Source organism: Myxine glutinosa, chromosome 4, assembly GCF_964187855.1.
Source record: "Myxine glutinosa chromosome 4, kmMyxGlut1.1, whole genome shotgun sequence".
In the NCBI taxonomy this organism is placed as follows: domain Eukaryota; kingdom Metazoa; phylum Chordata; class Myxini; order Myxiniformes; family Myxinidae; genus Myxine; species Myxine glutinosa.
The window spans coordinates 745,198-763,668 of NC_136264.1; the positions used below are offsets into that span (position 1 = coordinate 745,198).

The following is an 18,471-nucleotide window of genomic DNA, read 5'->3' on the forward strand; positions in this document are numbered from 1 at the left end:
TCGAGTGGACTACGAGGGAGGATTCCTGGTTCTCCTCGAACTTATACTGGGCTTGAGGCTATCGAGGACAAATAACTTCATACCACAGAAGATTGCTAGCCAACCATGAATGCCAATTGGTCCCCCACACATTCTCAGGTTTCTCCGTCTAACCACCGTTTACCTGTACCACTTGACTTTCCAACCAGGGAACGGGCCCTCGGCTATCCACCAATATTATCTTAATTAAATCTTAATTAGGGAGGCCGAGCCTAACGCTTGGTGCAATCCAGACCGTAATAAGCCAATTAATTGGGAAATTATAATCTCCCAGTCTAACCTAAGTGTAAACAGTGCTGTGTCAATGGAGGAAAAGACGAGCATGGACAGATTTGAAAGGAATGTCAACAAGGGATTTAGTATTTATAAAAACAGGGATAACTAGAACGCCACTCAGTAGAGCGCATACTCCCGTCGTGGGTCAAGTTGGAATAATACGTTTTGTTTAACATCCCCTCTCCCCAAAACAATAAATGAAAAAGAAAGTAAGCCCTAACTGTCAGAGAATTTATTTTGATATATCTCCGAATTAGAGGAGATTATTATTTTATAATTATTAATTATTTTAAATTTATATTAATTATAATTTTTTTGTTTTTTTTTGGGGGGGGGGATTTTTTTTTTTCCTGTCTTATTGCATTAAAGCTTTTATTCTTATTCTTAAATGATGTTTTTCTCCTCTAATTCCGAATATAATATATATATAATGATGTTTTTCTCCTCTAATTCCGAATATAATATATATATATATTATATTCGGAATTAGAGGAGAAAAACATCATTTAAGAATAAGAATAAAAGCTTTAATGCAATAAAACAGAAAAAAAAATTCCCCAAAAAAATTCCTGGATTTGGAATAATATCCTGAGCTTCACCAAAAACTAATCAATTCTTCCTTATCCCAAGGGCAATCATCCCACCAACTTTCATCCAAATCCATTCAGAACTTTTCCAGATATCTTGTTCACAAACACACGAACACACACACGGACGGACACGATCGAATGCATTACTCCCTGGCGGGAGTAATTATGCAAAACGAATGGGGTGGGGAGGGAGGGGAGGGATCCCAAGGACTTTAATATTTGGGGGGGGGGGAGGGAGGGAGGGAAGGTTGTACGCAAAGGGAACAATGGGGGAATGCGTATCCAAAATATAGAAGCAATCGCAACAATGAAGTGTGCAGCGATATTTACAGGCAGAAAAGAAAATGGACAAGATGTAGACTTGATCCTATGCCTTACCTACCAGCTATACACAATATAGGATATCCATCAGATCATCCACGGAAGGGAAAGATAGAAGTAGATTGAGGTTTATACATCATCTGGTCTCACCAAACGAGAACTCTTGTGTTCCCATCTCCCAGTCGCTTAGGGGCGGGATGGATAGAAGAAGTTACTTTGGGGTTGTGGGGTTATTTATTATGGATGTGGTAAATAGGCTTGGTCCCCGGTCTCCGAAATGCCCTCTACACTGTGAAAGGATTTATGCCTTGCCCAGAGCTCCGTTCTGCCAGCCTCACCCCACAGCTCGGCTCTGCTCTACCTAGCGCCGTCCCGTCTGTCCTCCTGCACTGAGGTCACCTCCATCTCCTTCCCGGTATCTCTCTGTGTCTCTGTGTCTCTGTCTCTCTGTCTCTGTCTCTCTGTCTCTCTGTCTCTGTCTCCTGTTGCCTCTGGCAAACTGTGCGTTTATATAGGGCCTTGTGCTGTACGCCACGTGGCTTATGGGAAATCTGTGGAGACTTTGCCAGTTGCTTTTACAGGAAATCCAATGGGTATGGTCGTATCCAATGCAGAGCGCAGGTGTAAAGGATTACCACCGATTATGGTGTGGAATAGCTCTCGTGCCTTTAGCAGAGTGCAGGCATAAAAGATTACCGTTGATTTTTTTTTTAATGTTGAAGGCTCCAGCACGGACAATATAGTCCTCATCGAGGCCAGCCCTTAAATAAAAGAGCTGCATTGATAGAAAAGTGCAGAAAGAGAGAATAGTCCAAGAGTTTTTGAAGAAGTAAAAAATGTGCTTTTTGAAAATGGGAAGATCATAAGTGTTTGGAAAGACATGTGAAGGTAAAGAGTGCCAGAGTTTAGCAGTGGAGGGGAAGAAACAAATATCATCACAGCCCATCATTGAGTTACCAATGGCCACACAATAATCATGAGACGTAGTGGCGTGTTGAGTATTCCGTGGTCTCGCTAATGGCAGAGGTACAGAAGCAGGAAGTTCTTGGGAGCAGAAACCGAAGTAATATCTGTAGAAAAGATAAAAAATAACCAACTTTGCTGCGTAATTCGAGTGGGTCGAGTTTTGAGGTCATATTGGGAGAGTTGATAAGTCGGATTACTTTGGATTCAATTCTGTCCAGGAAGTGTGTGGAGCTAGACTCTCCCCAGATGTGAGAGCAGCACTCTACAAGAACAAATCAATCCTTTATATAGTTAAAGAAGCTGTTGAGAGAAGAAGAATCTTCGACATCTGAACAGGACTCTTAGTTTCTTCGAGGTGGACTTAGCTATTTGTGTAATGTGTGGATTCCAGGATAAATTTGATGTTATGGTAATACCTAGTAGGTTTATTTATCACATGGTGTAATTGTGGAGCTTTCATAGGAGATTGGATAGTTCAGAGGAATTTTAGAGAGAGAGATGGGAAGAAATTGATTTTTAGAAACATTAAACTTAACATGATTACATTTGCCCCACTGAGAAATCTTGTCCAAGTCCAAATTTAAAGAGGTGGCTGTGATCACAAGATGTAGATCGAGTGAGGGAAGATGGGACAGATGGGGAAAACATGGAGGAATGTAATGTTGAGTCTTCAGCATACACCTGCAAGAATATAGCAGGAAATTCCTCTTGTGCTTTTAGCTGGGCTTATTGGGTTTTTATTAAAATGGGGGAAATAGAGGGAAAAACCTAGCTAAGTCCTCGCAATGTAATGTGCCCCGCTAGCTCGACAAAGGGGAAGGAAAACCTGAACGAATACTAGAGATAACTAATGTCGGAACCTGTATGTTGGTTGCATTTACCTTCAGGGCCGGTTCACAGACCCGCAATAATATCATGTGTGCGCAAATCCACAAGTGAATTACTTTGTGGATATAAAACTTACTTTGCCCTTTGTGTAAGACTGGGAGGAGAAAGTTTCAGTTATAAATCCTTCATTACTGCAAGATGTTTCATTCACACGGATTATAAAGATCGTTACGATCTGTCATTCGATTATACTCAACATTGCATTTCTGCAATGACAGAGATCTGTAATCTGGTGGTGAAAGAAGGCCACATTCCTGTGGCTTGGGAACTGAGTACCCTCGTCCCTCTATACAAGGGGAAAGGTGACCCTCTGGAGTGTGGCTTGTACCGAGCGATAAAGTTATTGGAGCATGGAATGAAGGTATTGGAAAGGGTGTTGGAGAGGAGGATAAGGAAGAAAGGAGAGAGATTGTGATCACAAGATGTGATCGATCTGTCATTCATAAGATGTGTCATAGATGTGTGATGATAGATGTGTGATCACAAGATGTGTGATTAAAAACCCAATAAGCCCAGCTAAAAGCACAAGAGGAATTTCCTGCTATATTCTTGCAGGTGTATGCTGAAGACTCAACATTACATTCCTCCATGTTTTCCCCATCTGTCCCATCTTCCCTCACTCGATCTACATCTTGTGATCACAATATCTCTCCGTTCTCAGGACCGAACTCTCTTATCTGTCTCCCTTCCAAATCACAGACGCCACGTCCTGGTGGTGTCTGCTCAAATCTGTTTCTGGTGTTTGTTCCCCCTCCATCCCCTCCCTCACCTCAAATGGCCACACGGCTGACTCCGCACGTGAAAAAGCTGAATGCCTCAACTCTGTGTTTGCCTCTAAATCATGTGTCCCAAACCCATCCCTCTCTGTACCCACCGTACCCAGTCGTACCCAGCTGCTCCTGGACTCTGTGTCCTTTCCTCCTGACAAGGTGGAAAAGTTTCTGTAAACCCTCGACTCGGATTCTGCAACTGGACCTGACGGCATCAGTCCACGGGTCCTAAAACCCTGTTCTTCCGCTCTTTCACTCCCTCTCTCTGTTCTCTTCACCCTCTCTTTTGCTCAAGGTCATCTGCCATCTGCTTGGAAATCAGCCAACATCACCGCTTTGCACAAAAAAGGTGCAAAAACAGATCCTAGCAACTACAGACCAATCAGCCTTCTCCCAATTATCAGCAAAGTCATGGAATCCATCATTGCTTCAGATATGAAATCTTTCCTCTTCTCCAATGGCTCGATCTCTGATCATCAATTTGGTTTCAGACCTGGACACTCTACTCTGGACATGCTGCTTCTGCTTTCTCAACAATGGATGGAGGTCCTCAATGCCAAACAGGAAATTAGAGCAGTCTCCCTTGACATATCACGTGCCTTCCATACGGTCTGGCACCCCGCTCTGCTCACCAAACTCTCCTCTTTTGGTATCCATGGAAATCTCCACGCATGGCTGGCGGACTTCCTCTCTAGTCGTAGTCAACGTGTGGCCCTGAATGGGTTTCTCTCATCTCCTCTTCCTGTTCAGGCTGGAGTTCCACAAGGCAGTGTTCTGGGCCCTGTGCTTTTTCTGGTCTTCATCAATGATCTCTCTGACTCTCTTGAAAATCCTCTGTATCTCTTTGCTGATGACTCTACTCTCTGTCGCTCCATTCTTCATCCCTCAAATCGGCAGTCTGCTGCCTCCTCACTCTCTGCAGACCTGGACAAAATCACAGACTGGGCAAACAAGTGGAACATGTCTTTCAATCCTGACAAATCTCACACTCTTACGATGTCTCTCCAAAAAGACCGACTGGACAACCCTCCCATCCACTTTCTGAATAATCCTCTCCAAGAAGTTCTGTCACTCAAGCTCTTGGGTCTCACTATCTGCCATGATCTTTCCTGGGAAAACCACATTTCAAATCTGGCCTCCAAAGCCAGTCGCCGACTAGGCATCCTCCGTCGTGCGAAGTCCTTCCTTGGCACACCTGAGCTCCTCACCACATACAAGGCTTTCATCCGCAGCTCAATGGAATACTGCTCTCCCCTCTGGGCTGGTGCTCCTGCCTCACACCTAGCTCGTCTTCATGCTGTTGAAACCAAAGCATTCAGAATCATTGGAATCTCCCGCGATGAAGCTAACTCCAAGGGCCTCTCACTCACTCACCGCAGGCAGGTTGGTGGGCTTTCCATCTTCTACCGACTCCTCTCTGGCCTTGCCCCCCCAGCTCTCTCTGGGCTCTGTCCCGCAAATATTCCTGCAGGTCGCACAAGATCTGCCTGCAACCCTCTTATGGTCAAACTGCCAAAATCAAGACTCTCTGCTCACCTTCACTCCTTCATTCCTCTTTTCTCCCGCCTCTGGAACAAACTCCCTCACTCTCTTCAATCCCACTCCACCCTCCAGGTCTTTAAAACAGCTGTTCACCACCATCTCTTATCTTCCCCCATCCAAAACCTTGATCTTTTCTACCCCTGCTAATTTCACCCCAATTCCACTTTTTTGAAATACCAACTTCTGTCCTGGAAGTCCTTGGTGTCCTTGTGTTTTATACTTCTCCCTCCACCCCCCCCCCCCCCTTCCCACGCCTCCTCCCCCCAAGCCCTCTCCCTTCCACACGTCTCCCTGCTCTCAAATGTTGTGTTTGTGTGCTTCCCCTTCTCTCCCCATCTTGTTTTCCGCTCCCTCTTTTTATATATTTTGTTTGTCTGGTTGATTTGTTTGTGAAGTAAATGTTAGCTCTTTCACGAGATTTATGCCAGGAAGAGGAACGACAGATGCGCTTTTCATTGTGAGGCAGTTGCAGGAGAAGTACATGGATAAGAGGAAGAAGTTGTTTTTTGGGTTTGTTGATCTGGAGAAAGCATTCGATAGGGTTCCACGCAAAGTATTGACATGGGCATTGAGGAAGTTAGGAGTGGAGGAATGGTTGATCAGAGTAGTGATGGCAATGTACAAAAGAGCGCGCACAGCTGTAAGGACGAAGGACGGGAACAGTGGTGAGTTTGAGGTGAAGGTGGGAGTGCATCAGGGGTCGGTACTAAGTCCACTACTATTTGTAGCTGTGATGGAGGTGCTGGCTCAGAACGTAAAGGAGGGTTTACCGTGGGAGTTATTGTATGCAGATGATCTGGTGTTGATTGCGGAAAGTATGGATGGACTGAAGGAAAAGATGAACAAGTGGAAGGAATGTATGGAGACAAAAGGTCTGAAGGTGAATATCGGAAAGACGAAGGTGATGGCAAGTGGTAAAGCATGTGGTGAGGTGGAAAGAACTGGGAAGTGGCCGTGTGCTGTGTGCAGGAAGGGTGTCAAGAGTGAACTCCATTCAATGTACAATGTGCGCTGAGTGGGTTCATCAAAAATGTAGTGGTCTGAGAGGGTCATTTACCAGTGTGGCAGCTACATTCAAATGTAAGGTGTGCACAGAGGGAGCTGCAGATGGAGGAAATGTTGAGTTGGATCTTGGAGACGGCGTGAAGCTGGAAGGTGTGAAAACATTTTGCTACCTCAGAGACATGCTGAATGGAGAAGGTGGATCAGACTCGGCAACGGTTGCTCGAGTGAGATGTGCATGGAAGAAGTTTCGGGAACTAAGTGGCGTGCTGATGAGGAGGAGAGTGTCGCTGAAGCTGAAGGGCAAGGTGTATGCTGCATGTGTGAGAAGTGTGATGATTTATGGGAGCGAGACATGGGTAATGAACGTAGAGCAGCAACGAAGGCTGGAAAGGGTGGAAATGCGAATGGTTCGATGGATGTGCGGAGTATCGTTGAGAGAGAGGAAGACAAATGATGAATTGCGAAAGATGATGGGAATAGAGCCTGTGATTGATGCTGTGAAGAGGAACAGTTTGAGATGGTTTGGTCATTTTGTTGAGGAAGGATGAAAGTGACTGGTTGAGAAGAGTGATGGAAGTTAATGTAGAAGGAAGTAGAGGACGGGGAAGACCGAGAAAGACCGAGAAAGACTTGGCTAAAGATGGTGGAAGAAGAAATGCGGACAAGGGGAGATGCAGAAAATAGGGCAAAATGGAGAAGATTGTCATGGGGACCGCAAGGCTAACCCACGCTCTAGCAGGGAAAATGGCCTTAAAATGCATGTTGTTGTATTGCATTTCTGCACAAAATGGTTTCCTTCTACGAACAGGTAACCCACCTTGGTTGTACCCACTTTGTTGGGTGCGGAAAGGCGGACACAGACCCACCAGGGCCTAAAGTATAATTTAGTTTTCATTTGAAAGATCAAACGTTGTGACGTTTTACTACTTAGCTTTCTCATGTTGTTTTTAATGGTGTCTACGATCACTCTTTTTGTTTGTCATTGGACCTTTAACAACTTCCACTTGTACATTGTGTTATTGAAATGTCCAGGTGTTTGAAGTATTCTGTGAGGTTGCCGTTATCATTTAATTTACATTTCATTTTATAATTTAAATACTGTTTTATACTAAGTCGAGGCTCATGTAAGAGGTAACGCATAGAACATGAGAGAGAGAGAGAGAGAGAGAGACTGACTGTTTCTTCCTTTTATTACAAGAGTACAAAAAATCAGTTATGTTCAGTCACAAAGAAAACAAAACACAATAGAATGGTCTCAAGGAAAAGTTATTATCAAATCATCATCATCAAGTGTGCATATGACATCATTAAAAACCCACTTTTCTTTAAAACATGTTAAATTCTTGTTCATTTAAAAAAACCGGTATTCTAGCTTTAGTCTTGCATTTACAAGAGCCTTAAAGGTGAGCAGTACATCATATGACGAGTCAGAAGCGTTTCCCATTTTTTTCTTCCTGGATTTGTAAATTGCAAACTTGGCCTGGCCAATTAAAAAAATTCATTAAAACCACATTTCTAAGGGAAGACGGTCCTAAAACACCATAAATAAAAACATTGTGATTGAAGAGGGAACCAAGCTTCACAAAGCGTTCCTGAAGGAATGTAAAAAGAGGTTGCAATCGTTCACACTCCAGGTATATATGCGGTAGGGTTTCAATGGATGCACAGAAAGGGCATAGATTAGAGTTAGCAGTAGAAAACCGGTTCAGTAAAACATTACAAGGTAAAATCCAGTGTACAAGTTTCCATTGAATATCTCCAACATACTTTGGAGTAGGCAAGAGATAAAAACTTCGCCAATTGGGGCAGTTGGGGGGTATTGGGGGTAAAACATCCCGCCATCGAAGCCTCGGGTGCTCAGAAAATGTTTTTGCGTATAAAATTTTAACGCACGCGTTGTACAAAGTTTTCTTTGGAAAGGCGGGAAGGGATAATGCAGTATCATCAGGGCTGTTCAGGCCAGGGGACAGATTAAGTGGCGGGCTGAAGACTAGGAGTTTGGGGAAGTCACCCGCTGTTTCCTCGGGGGAAGGGCCAAGTTCCTCGCAGGTATTACGATACGTTGTGGATATCCCTTGAAGGAACCGAGAGATGATCCTGACAGATTTTATTCCGGTTTTTTGTGCCACAGCGGCAGCACTCAGCCGGCAGCTCCCAGACTCTGTCATGAGGTCTTTCATTCGCAGCAGCTTGGCATCAACAAAACGTTGAACGAGTCCCCTATTATTCAAGCTGTTTTCCAGAAAGGGGTTGTAGCATAGGGGCTCATTCAACAACATTTCCATGTTGTATGTTGCCATTTCACGGGAAAAGGACAGGGCTTGCCAGGCGTTCATCACCCCTTGGTAAAAGGTGGGCAGCAAGGATGAATCGATTTGATGAGGGTTCATCAAGAAAAGTTCTCGGTCGTAACCCAGCTTGCATGTAAGCTGCAATATGCAGTTAGCCAGAGGCCTCCAGAGTAGGGCTTCATCTCCATATACAAGTTGGCGCACGATATGAAGCCGGAAGACCATAATCCGGCTGCGGATATCAATAAGACCTTGGCCACCTTCAGTGAGTGGTAAGTATGCCACGGGGGGTTGGAGCCAGTGTTTCCCGCTCCAGAAAAAGTCGACAATGCTCTTTTGCAGTGTAATAAGAAGGCTCCCGGGCGGTTGTAGGCATATCATCTTATGCCATAGCATAGAGGCGACAAGATTGTTAATGACGAGAGTTCTTCCGCGGTACGAAAGTTGAGAAAGAAGTCCTTTCCAGCGGGCCAGTTTTGCCATTACCTTGTCCGGTAATCCCACCCAGTTCTGCTGCTCAAAGGTGTTGTCTCCTAGGAAAATACCAAGGTATTTAATGCCACTTTTCTGCCAGTTCACTCCTCCTGGTAGGACAATTGGCGGGCAATCTCCAGGTCCTATCCAAAGGGCTTTACTCTTCTTCCAGTTTACCTGGCCTGAACAAGCCTGACAATATGTCTTTAGTGCCTGAGCCACCGCAGTGACGTCAGCACTATTTTTTATATAAATACAGACATCATCTGCATAAGCAGAGACTTTTAGCGGTGTGGTAAGAATTGATCCAGTGAAGCCAGAAATGTGCGTACGTAATTGGAGCAGAAGAGGTTCGATGGCAAGAGAGTATAAAAGTCCATATAGCGGGCAACCTTGCCGTACTCCCCATTGTACAGCAATGGGGCTACACAATACTTGATTAATTTTAAGAACACTGGATATATTACAATACAAAAGTTTAACGTACGAGATAAAAATACGTCCAAACCCAAAATTCTCTAAAACTCTAAAAAGGTACATGTGGTCAATACAGTCAAAGGCTTTTCCTTGGTCAATGAAAAATAGACCAACATTCATATTAAAATTGTTACAAAACCGAATGGTATCATGGATAAGAAAGATATTATTAAAAATAGTACGTCCAGGAATACAAAAGGATTGATGTTCTCCTATTAGTACATTCATAAAAGGTTTCATTCGATTAGACAAGGCTTTGGCTAAAATTTTATAATCCGTACATAAAACAGAAATAGGACGCCAGTTCTCTATAAGTTGAGTGTCCGCTTTCTTAGGAATTAAGGTGGTGACTGCTCTCCGGCAACTCCACGGCAGTTGTCCATCCTCTAAACATTCATTCAATACCCGCAGTAGGTGAGGTCCAATGGCGTCCCAAAAAAACTGGAAAAATTCACTAGTCAGCCCATCCAGTCCAGGGGCTTTATCAGGTTCCAAGGCCTTCAAGGCAGCGGTGAGCTCAGGTAACCTAAGAGGATCCTCCAACTGCTGCTTCTGATCCTCCGCCAATGTTGGAAGGTTAGAAACAAGTTCCGATATTGCATCCTGGTTAGTGTCATGCCGCATAAACCGTTGTTTAAAATGTTTCCGGGCACATTCCCTGATTCTGCCATCTTCATAAAGGAGTTCCTCATCATGGAGCAAGCGTGTAATCATTGACGAAGAGGCCCCCCTTTTAAGGCTGAAGAAGAATTTGGTCGGAGCATCAAGGTCGTGTATGTACCTCATCTTCAGGCGCAATAAGGCATTTTGTGCTCGCCTTTCGGATATGGAATTCAGTAAGGCCGTTTTTCCATGCATTTGTTGCCCCATTTCCTGGTAGCTCACACTTGCAGTTCCCTGAAGCTGTTCCTGTAATTCCAGGATTTCATCTTCAAGTAAGGTTGTGGTTTTTCTTTCCTCTTGAACACCATACGCACGATATTGTTGGCAGAACAGTCTGATGTGCGTTTTGGCATTATCCCACCATTGTCTGAGGTTTGAGAAATTCGCTTGGGAGGCAACTAGAATATTCCAAATTTCCGGAAAAATGTCCTTAAAGGTACTATCATCAAGTAAGTTGTTATTAAATTTCCAAAAAGCACTCTTGTGTTTCGGGCAGGGGGCAGAAATTTTGAGAAATGTTGCGCTGTGGTCCGAGAATCCTGATGGGCAAATTTTGGATGACAGAACGAGGCGTTCAAGTGGAGGATTAATATAGAACTTGTCCAAGCGAGCAAGTACAATATAACCCTGAATGCATCGACACCTTGTGTATTGCCTGATTGATGGGTGCTGTACCCACCATATATCTGTCAAATTCATTTGTTTTAAAAATTTGGTGAGAGGGATTGTGGAGGCAGGATGGGGCTCTGCACTGTTCCTGTCTAGTTGGGGTTGGAGGGTGCAATTAAAATCTCCACCAATACAAACATGATTGTCTTGGTTTTTTAGGGCGTTTTGGCTGTCGAGGGACGTTAGGTGTGTCCCAAGGGCATTAAAAAAAACTCGCCGAGCTACAGGCGTACTTGGGGCATAGATATTAAAAATAGTATAGAATTTTGCACAGTAGTGGAATTCTAGGGATGCTAGGGATCCCTTGTGTATTTCGTCGAATTTAAGCGATGAAGGCGAAAAGGAGGAGCTAAGAATTATTGCGACACCGCCTTTGCGGGAGTCACCGTTACTAAAAAAGGACAGGCCGGGGAAGAACCTACACCACTCTGCGACACAGCAGTCGTTGGCATGGGTCTCTTGTAAGAGGGCAATGTCGACTTTCTTCTGTAATAGAAAATCCCTTACTTGAACTTTACGGACAGAGCTACATCCTCCGTTAATATTCAGGCTACAAATGGAAAAACTCATTACAGCTACAAGGAGGAGTGACCACCACTCAATTTTTTGATAGCAGTTCATTCTTAGTTTTTTGCAACCACTTCTTTAAACGGTGACGTTGGGAGGAATTGAAATTAAAAACGTGGGGCCGTTTTACCATCAGCCTAGCGGAATGTATAAAATCAGGTAGCTCCGGAAAAAAGGTTTCTATAACAACATTCCTTTTTCGGAATGTGTCCTTAAGAAACCTTTTTATCTCGGAGGGAGGGATTGGAGGGGTTTCTTCTTCCTTAAGGCTACCACATTCACTAACAGAGTCATCTATATCAGATGGCTCAGATGGTGTGTCACACTGGTTTTCATCATTTATCTCCTCACCATCATCACATCCCTCCACGTTATCGGATGGGGCATAGTCCATAGAGGGCGGGGACGGGGAGGGAGAGAAATGAGCCATCTTCAGGGGAGGGGGGGGGGTACTAATTTTTGCGGTTCAACCATATCAGTTTCTAGGTCAGTAGACAAGGGCGAGGATTCATCCACATCTATGTCCTCCAATAGCGAGAAACGATTTTCTGTGACGAGGGACAAATCTAGGCCAGAGAGGAGGGGCTGTCGGTTTTCAGTTGTAGGTTTTTTAAGGAGATGACCGTTTTCATCTGTTGTTTGCAGATGTCTTTTTCCTTTTGGGCAGACTAATTGAAACTCGTCCTGGTTAGTGGGAAGAGATTGCAAGGGTGGGGGAGGACGTGATCATCGGGAGGGGATTCCCATCGGCTACCACGGCGAGAGAGGTAGGATCAGTTATAGCAGGCAACAAGCTGTGATTGGACGATGTCGCCTGGGGGGTGAGATCTATCGTTAACAGGAGATGGCTGCAATTAGATCCTTCAGTAGAGGGAGGGACCCCTGTTTCAAGGGGAGGGGAAGGGGGTACGGCGGGGGGGTTTGGGTCGGTGGTAGGAGGGCTTAGGTCGGTGGTAGACAGATTGGGATCAGTGGTGGTAAGGCTTGGGTCGATGGTGGGAAGGTTCGGGTCGGTGGTGGGAGGGCTTGGTTCGGCGGCGGGAAGGCTTGGTTCGGTGGTGGGAAGGTTTGGTTCGGTGGTGGGAGGGTTTGGGTCGGTGGTGGGAGGGTTTGGGTCGGTGGTGGGAGGGCTTGGTTCGGTGGTGGGAAGGTTTGGTTCGGTGGTGGGAAGGCTTGGGTCGGTGGTGGAAGGGTTTGGATCGGTGGTGGGAAGGTGGGGGGGTTGCTTATTCCCGGTTCGGAGGGGAGGTTGTACTTGTGGAGAATTCTCTTTTCGGGGGCAGTCATGCTTAACATGCCCAAATTGTCCGCAGCCAAAACATTTTAGAACGTTGGTGGACACGTACACTGTATATTCGTTCTGTTGATGTTTTAATTTTATTATAAGGTTTAAATCCTTCTGGGAATTTTTAAAAATCATAAACACTTGCCGCCGGAATGAAACCACGTGCCTTAAATCGTTGTTTCGTGACCCAAAGGGAATCATGGAGATACGAGACACGATGGTACCGTATCGGGACAACTCTTTAATTAGTACATCGTCGGATACAAATGGGGGGCAATTGGATATCACGACTTTTATCGCTGGGCTATCCAGTGGGGAAATCATAACAAATAAATCTGGATCGATTGTCAAACCCTGTTCGACAATTTGTGGGACACAATCCACGTCGGACAAAAAAATAACGATCCGCTTGTTCATCCGCGAAGCGGCAACAACCTTGTCGATCCCGACAACACGACGGGTTGCGAGGACAACGTCCTCGACACTCACCTCACGTTCCGGAGGTACACAAAAGAACCCGTGCTTACGGGTCAGGCTCTGAAAGGCCGTAAATCGAGATAGTGCAGCTGCCATGCTGGAACAGCTGCACTTACAACCCCTCCCCAACTCGGGGAGGGTGAATATATAATATAATCTTCCCTACCCGAACTCCGGGAATGGGAAGTAATCAGACCTCTCCGATTTCCCTAACTTCGGAAAAGGGAGGCAACAAAACAAACTGAAGGAAAGATAAACGAAAGGAAAAAAGGAAATAGAGGTTTAAGATGAAGGAGCAAACACCGATCGGGCGACGCCCAAAAACGGCGAACCCTTACCAGCGATCACCCTGTGCTCTCCGGCTCTCTCTCCCGTCTCAACGTATATGGGAATCACCAGGAAGACTCCACGAACAGGCACAAGGACACAGAGGGGGGAAAACGGGGGGGGAGGGAGGGGGAAATGGAGCAACAACACAGAGCACTCACAGGCCTCCACAAGCAGACGCCATGACAGTACAACCAGCATACAAACGGCCAGCAGGTGGAGAGAGAGAGAGAGAGAGAGAGAGAGAGAGAGAGAGAGAGAGAGAGAGAGAGAGAGAGAGAGAGAGAGAGAGAGAGAGAGAAAGAGAAAGAGAAAGAGAAAGAGAGAAAAAAAGAGGAGAGAAAAAAAAGAAAAAAAAAAGGAAGGAAGCACAACAACAGTAAAGAACAGGGACATCGGGAGATCTGTGGAAGGGGGAGGGCTGGGGCAGGGAACGGGGGGATAAACAAGATGGACACTACAAGAACTTCCAGGACAAAAGTTGGTATTTCAAAAAAGTGCATCTGGGGTGAATTAACGGGGGTAGAAAAGATCAAGGATTTCGAAAGGGGAAGATAAGAGATGGTGGTGAACAGCTGTTTTAAAGACCTGGAGGGAGGAGTGGGATTGAAGAGAGTGAGGGAGTTTGTTCCAGAGGCGGGAGAAAAGAGGAATGAAGGAGTGAAGGTGAGCAGAGAGTCTTGATTTTGGCAGTTTAACCATAAGAGGGTTGCAGGCAGATCTTGTGCGACCTGTAGGAATATTTGGGGGACAGAGCCCAGACAGAGCTGGGGGGGGGGGGGGCAAGGCCAGAGAGGAGTCGGAAGAAGACGGAATGACCACCAACCTGCCTGCGGTGAGTGAGTAAAAGGCCCTCGGAGATAGCGACATCACGAGAGATTCCAATGATTCTGAAAGCTTTGGTTTCAACAGCGTGAAGACGAGCTAGGTGTGAGGCAGGAGCACCGGCCCAGAGAGGAGAGCAGTATTCCATTGAGCTGCGGATGAAAGCCTTGTATGTGGTGAGGAGCTCAGTTGTGCCAAGGAAGGACTTCACACGACGGAGGATGCCCAGTCGGCGACTGGCTTTGGAGGCCAGATTTGAAATGTGGTTTTCCGAGGAAAGATCATGGCAGATAGTGAGACCCAAGAACTTGAGTGACAGAACTTATTTGAGGCTTCTGCACTTCTTGGTTAGAGGAAACATTTCATTCTCCCTTGTACATCATAAAATATAAAATGGATGAAATCAACATGATGTTGTTAACTGCCATGGGAAGCGGGAAGCGGGAAGCTGAAGTTTCGGCGCTGCTCACCCTTCATTAGAGCAAAAAACAAAACACAAAGGGGTAAAATCTTGTTTTACGATGACAAAGTGTTAACGCAGGTGAAGCGTCAAGTTCCTCTTCTCATGGCGGTTAGCACACCTCGATGAACATCCTGTTGATTTCATCCCTTGATGTACACTTCCTGTCCACCATTGCAGATTTCACCGCCATTCACGAGTAAGACTAGTTCTTCATTGTACATAAAAAATTTTAAAGGTTTGTGTTATCGTTAGCATCTTCAAGCTGAGGTGGTTCGATCCGGTAAGATGCAAAGTTATCAGACAAATGATGGATTTTACCAAATTGTGGGTTCATTCCAGGCTGTGTATGTGACTGGGCCATTTCCTTACGTCCTGCTTCTCTGCTTCCTGGTTCGAGGCCTCACACTGGAGGGAGCAACTGATGGCCTTGTATATCTCTTTACCCCTGACGTGAGTTCATACGGATTGGCTGGAGTGCATTCGTTTTTGAAATGATTATCAAGTTTACAATGATGATGGATTCAATTGGGCCTTGTGGTGGTGCCATTCACAGGTGGAAATCCTGAAACAGCCGGAAGTGTGGATGAATGCTGCAACGCAGATCTTTTTCTCGTTGTCCGTGGGTTTTGGTGGCATGATTGCTTTCTCCAGCTACAATCCTATCAAGTTGGTACTGTGGAAATAAAACTGTACAGTCAGTACTGTAGTCATCCCAGTCCGGGGACACGTCCGTAGGACGATTATAATTCGGAACCGTTGGGCAACCATTGGTTGTTAGCAAATCTTCTTCTTCTGCTTTCGTACGCAGCACAAGGCTATGGGGTGGCGTCATTGGCTGAGGGCATGGTTGTGCCATGAAGCAATGCCCTTTTGTAGGTTCGAGCAGAAATTTGTAATTACCCCATGCACGTGAAGCGAAAAACAGAGTTAAGAAATTGGGTCAGTTTGTCTGTCCGTCCGTCCGTCCACAAACGTCGGTTTATGATCGAGGAGCAACTTAATTTAAATTGAATGTTACATTTTCAACATGAATTGGAAAACAAACCTGTAGGTTAGCAATTCTTTGGGGTCTGAATTTGTCCCGACCGCACGTGCGCCGGGAGAAGTGAGATGTTTCACTCTGTCTGTCTGGCGGTCAAACAAATTAGAAAATCATTCCAAACAGGAAATTTACTGTTTTTGAGGATGTCATAAAGGACACAAACACCAGCTATGAAGAACTAACATGACGTGTTTGATGGGGTAGTGTAAAATACACTGTATCAACGACTAAATTTGTCTTGTGACTGTGTCCTTTTTAATTAATAGATTTGTATTTCCTAATTTTCCGTGCCGACTCCTTCCCTCGTCTCCCTGCACGTCGCTCAATTTGGAATAGTTAGTTATCCCTGGTGTAAATTATGAAATCCCTCGCTTCGATTTATCGTTGCATAACAGGCGTCATGACACTATACACGTGGCTCATTCACTCGGGGCTGCGGGTCCTCCAAATTTATAACCCCTAAATTGGCGTTAAGCTGGCCATTCGTGGGAGAAGTACCTCCAGGTGTGGACATTCATCTCTCGCGTAGCATTGGCGTCGAGTGGGACCGGCGTTCAGAGGATGGTATATGTGTTAAATGTTTGTGAAACTCCTCTTTCTGACTCTGATATCAGGAGGCAGCATCACTATAACACGAAGTGTTTTATGGTGATGCTGCAAACAATACTCTTTCACAACAAAATTCTTAAGAAAATTATTTTGTTGCTTTTGAAGTTCATGTGGAAGCTGGTTGAAAATGAACACCATAACTCTTACTTTGTCAAGCTCCAACTCTTATATACAGTAACTATAATATTGTTACAGATCCAGGTTTCGGGGTTGTGAAGCCCCTACCTCAAGTGGTCTTATAGGCTTTGTGGCGGGCGATATCTCATAAAAAAATACCACAAGGGAACTTCTCAGACTCCTCCTAAACTCCCGGTCCTGAGGCCACCGGTTATGAATAACTCCGTGCTCCAGCAGGTTGCTAATCAACCACGAAAGCCAATTAGATGACAAAATCTCCCAGGGTATTCCATCTGACACCGTTTACCTTCGGTTGACATGGCCAACCTAATGGGGGATTGCGCCCCCGGTTCGTACTCACCTATCGTATCTAATTAGGGGCAGCTGAGTGAACTACCGAGTATGGACCGGCTAATGTTGTAGAGCCAGTTGGTTGGGGAAGAAGTCCCTGCTATCACTACTGCACCTAAGCTGAGTCAATCGGAAAAGAGACAAAACTGGCAAGTTGGAAAATGTTGTCTATGGGGTGTGGGTGAGGTGGGTGGTTGCCCTCCAAATATATATATTTGCTCTCTCCTCCAAAACCACACACACACACACACACACACACACACATACACACACACACCACACACCACACACCACACACCACACACCACACACATACGTTTGTTCACCACATTAAAAAATAGGGGCAATACCCCTGAGTGCTCACCTGCTCGAATAAAGCAGTATACTGTCGGAGTTGCGGATAACGGGGAGGCGAGACACTCGTAGCTGGTTCAAAGCTCATATATTCCGACGGACTGAAAAACAGACCGGAACTCATGCATCATTTATATCAAGCCCAACCCTCCTAAGGGGGCGTGGTACCAATCACCGAGCACACGCCACGCCCATACCATCAATAGCCCCACTGGTCCCGTGCCCGTGAATTGTGTCCCAATGGGGTAACCCCCACATGCGCCGCCCCAGAATTCACGCGCACGGGCAATGTCAGTTTTCGGGGGGCCTTAACCACCTGGCCGAAACGACTGAGGACCCGAGCAGGGACTGTTAGTGGCTTGGCGGTAGGCGGGCCAACCGGGGCTTACCCGACGGGGGACGGCCCCGCCGTGGGGGTTGAGCCAACCGAGGGGGCTGGTCGAGGTCCAAGTGAGCTGGCTTGAGGCGGTCCACCGAAAGGTGGCCCGGTTTGCTGCCGATGTCGACCATGAAGGACTTGTCCCCGGCCTCCAGAACGTGGAAAGGCCCGTCGTAAGGTGGCCGAAGCGGCCCCTGGTGTGCGTCCTGGCGAACAAAGACATACTCCGCTGCACGTAGATCCGGCGGGACGTGGGCCCGAGGCAAACCATGTTGAGATGTGGGCACTGGTGCAAACATCTTGGCATTCTCCTGGAGAACCGACCGCTGACGGGCAGCGGACCAGGGGCTTGTGGCGTCAGGCATGAACTCCCCGGGAACCCGCAGCGGCTGGCCATAGACGAGCTCAGCGGATGAGGACTGGAGGTCTTCCTTAGGGGCTGTCCTGGGGCCCAACATGACCCACGGGAGTCTGTCGGCCCAACTGTCATCCCAGAGGCTGGCCCTGAGAGCAGCTTTCATAGAGCGATGGAACCTCTCACACAAACCATTAGCCTGGGGATGATATGCAGTGGTGCTATGGAGCTTTACCCCAAGCCCCTGGGCCACAGCACCCCAGAGCTCTGAAGTGAACTGGGGGCCCCTGTCTGAAGAGATGTCCGAGGGAGCGCCAAAACGGGCAACCCAAGTGCTGATGAACGCCCG

The 18,471-nt window shown here is 46.2% G+C and overlaps 1 protein-coding gene across 1 annotated transcript in view; it reads left to right on the forward strand.

The window, feature by feature from the left end:
* Window positions 1–18,471, forward strand: part of LOC137424402 (sodium-dependent neutral amino acid transporter B(0)AT1) — a 64,846-nt gene that overhangs the window by 24,061 nt on the left and 22,314 nt on the right. Inside the window, exons 6-7 of the mRNA XM_068111821.2 lie at window positions 15,255–15,365; window positions 15,469–15,581. Coding sequence (XP_067967922.1) covers window positions 15,255–15,365; window positions 15,469–15,581 — 224 coding nt within the window. The remainder of the gene's footprint in view (window positions 1–15,254; window positions 15,366–15,468; window positions 15,582–18,471) is intronic.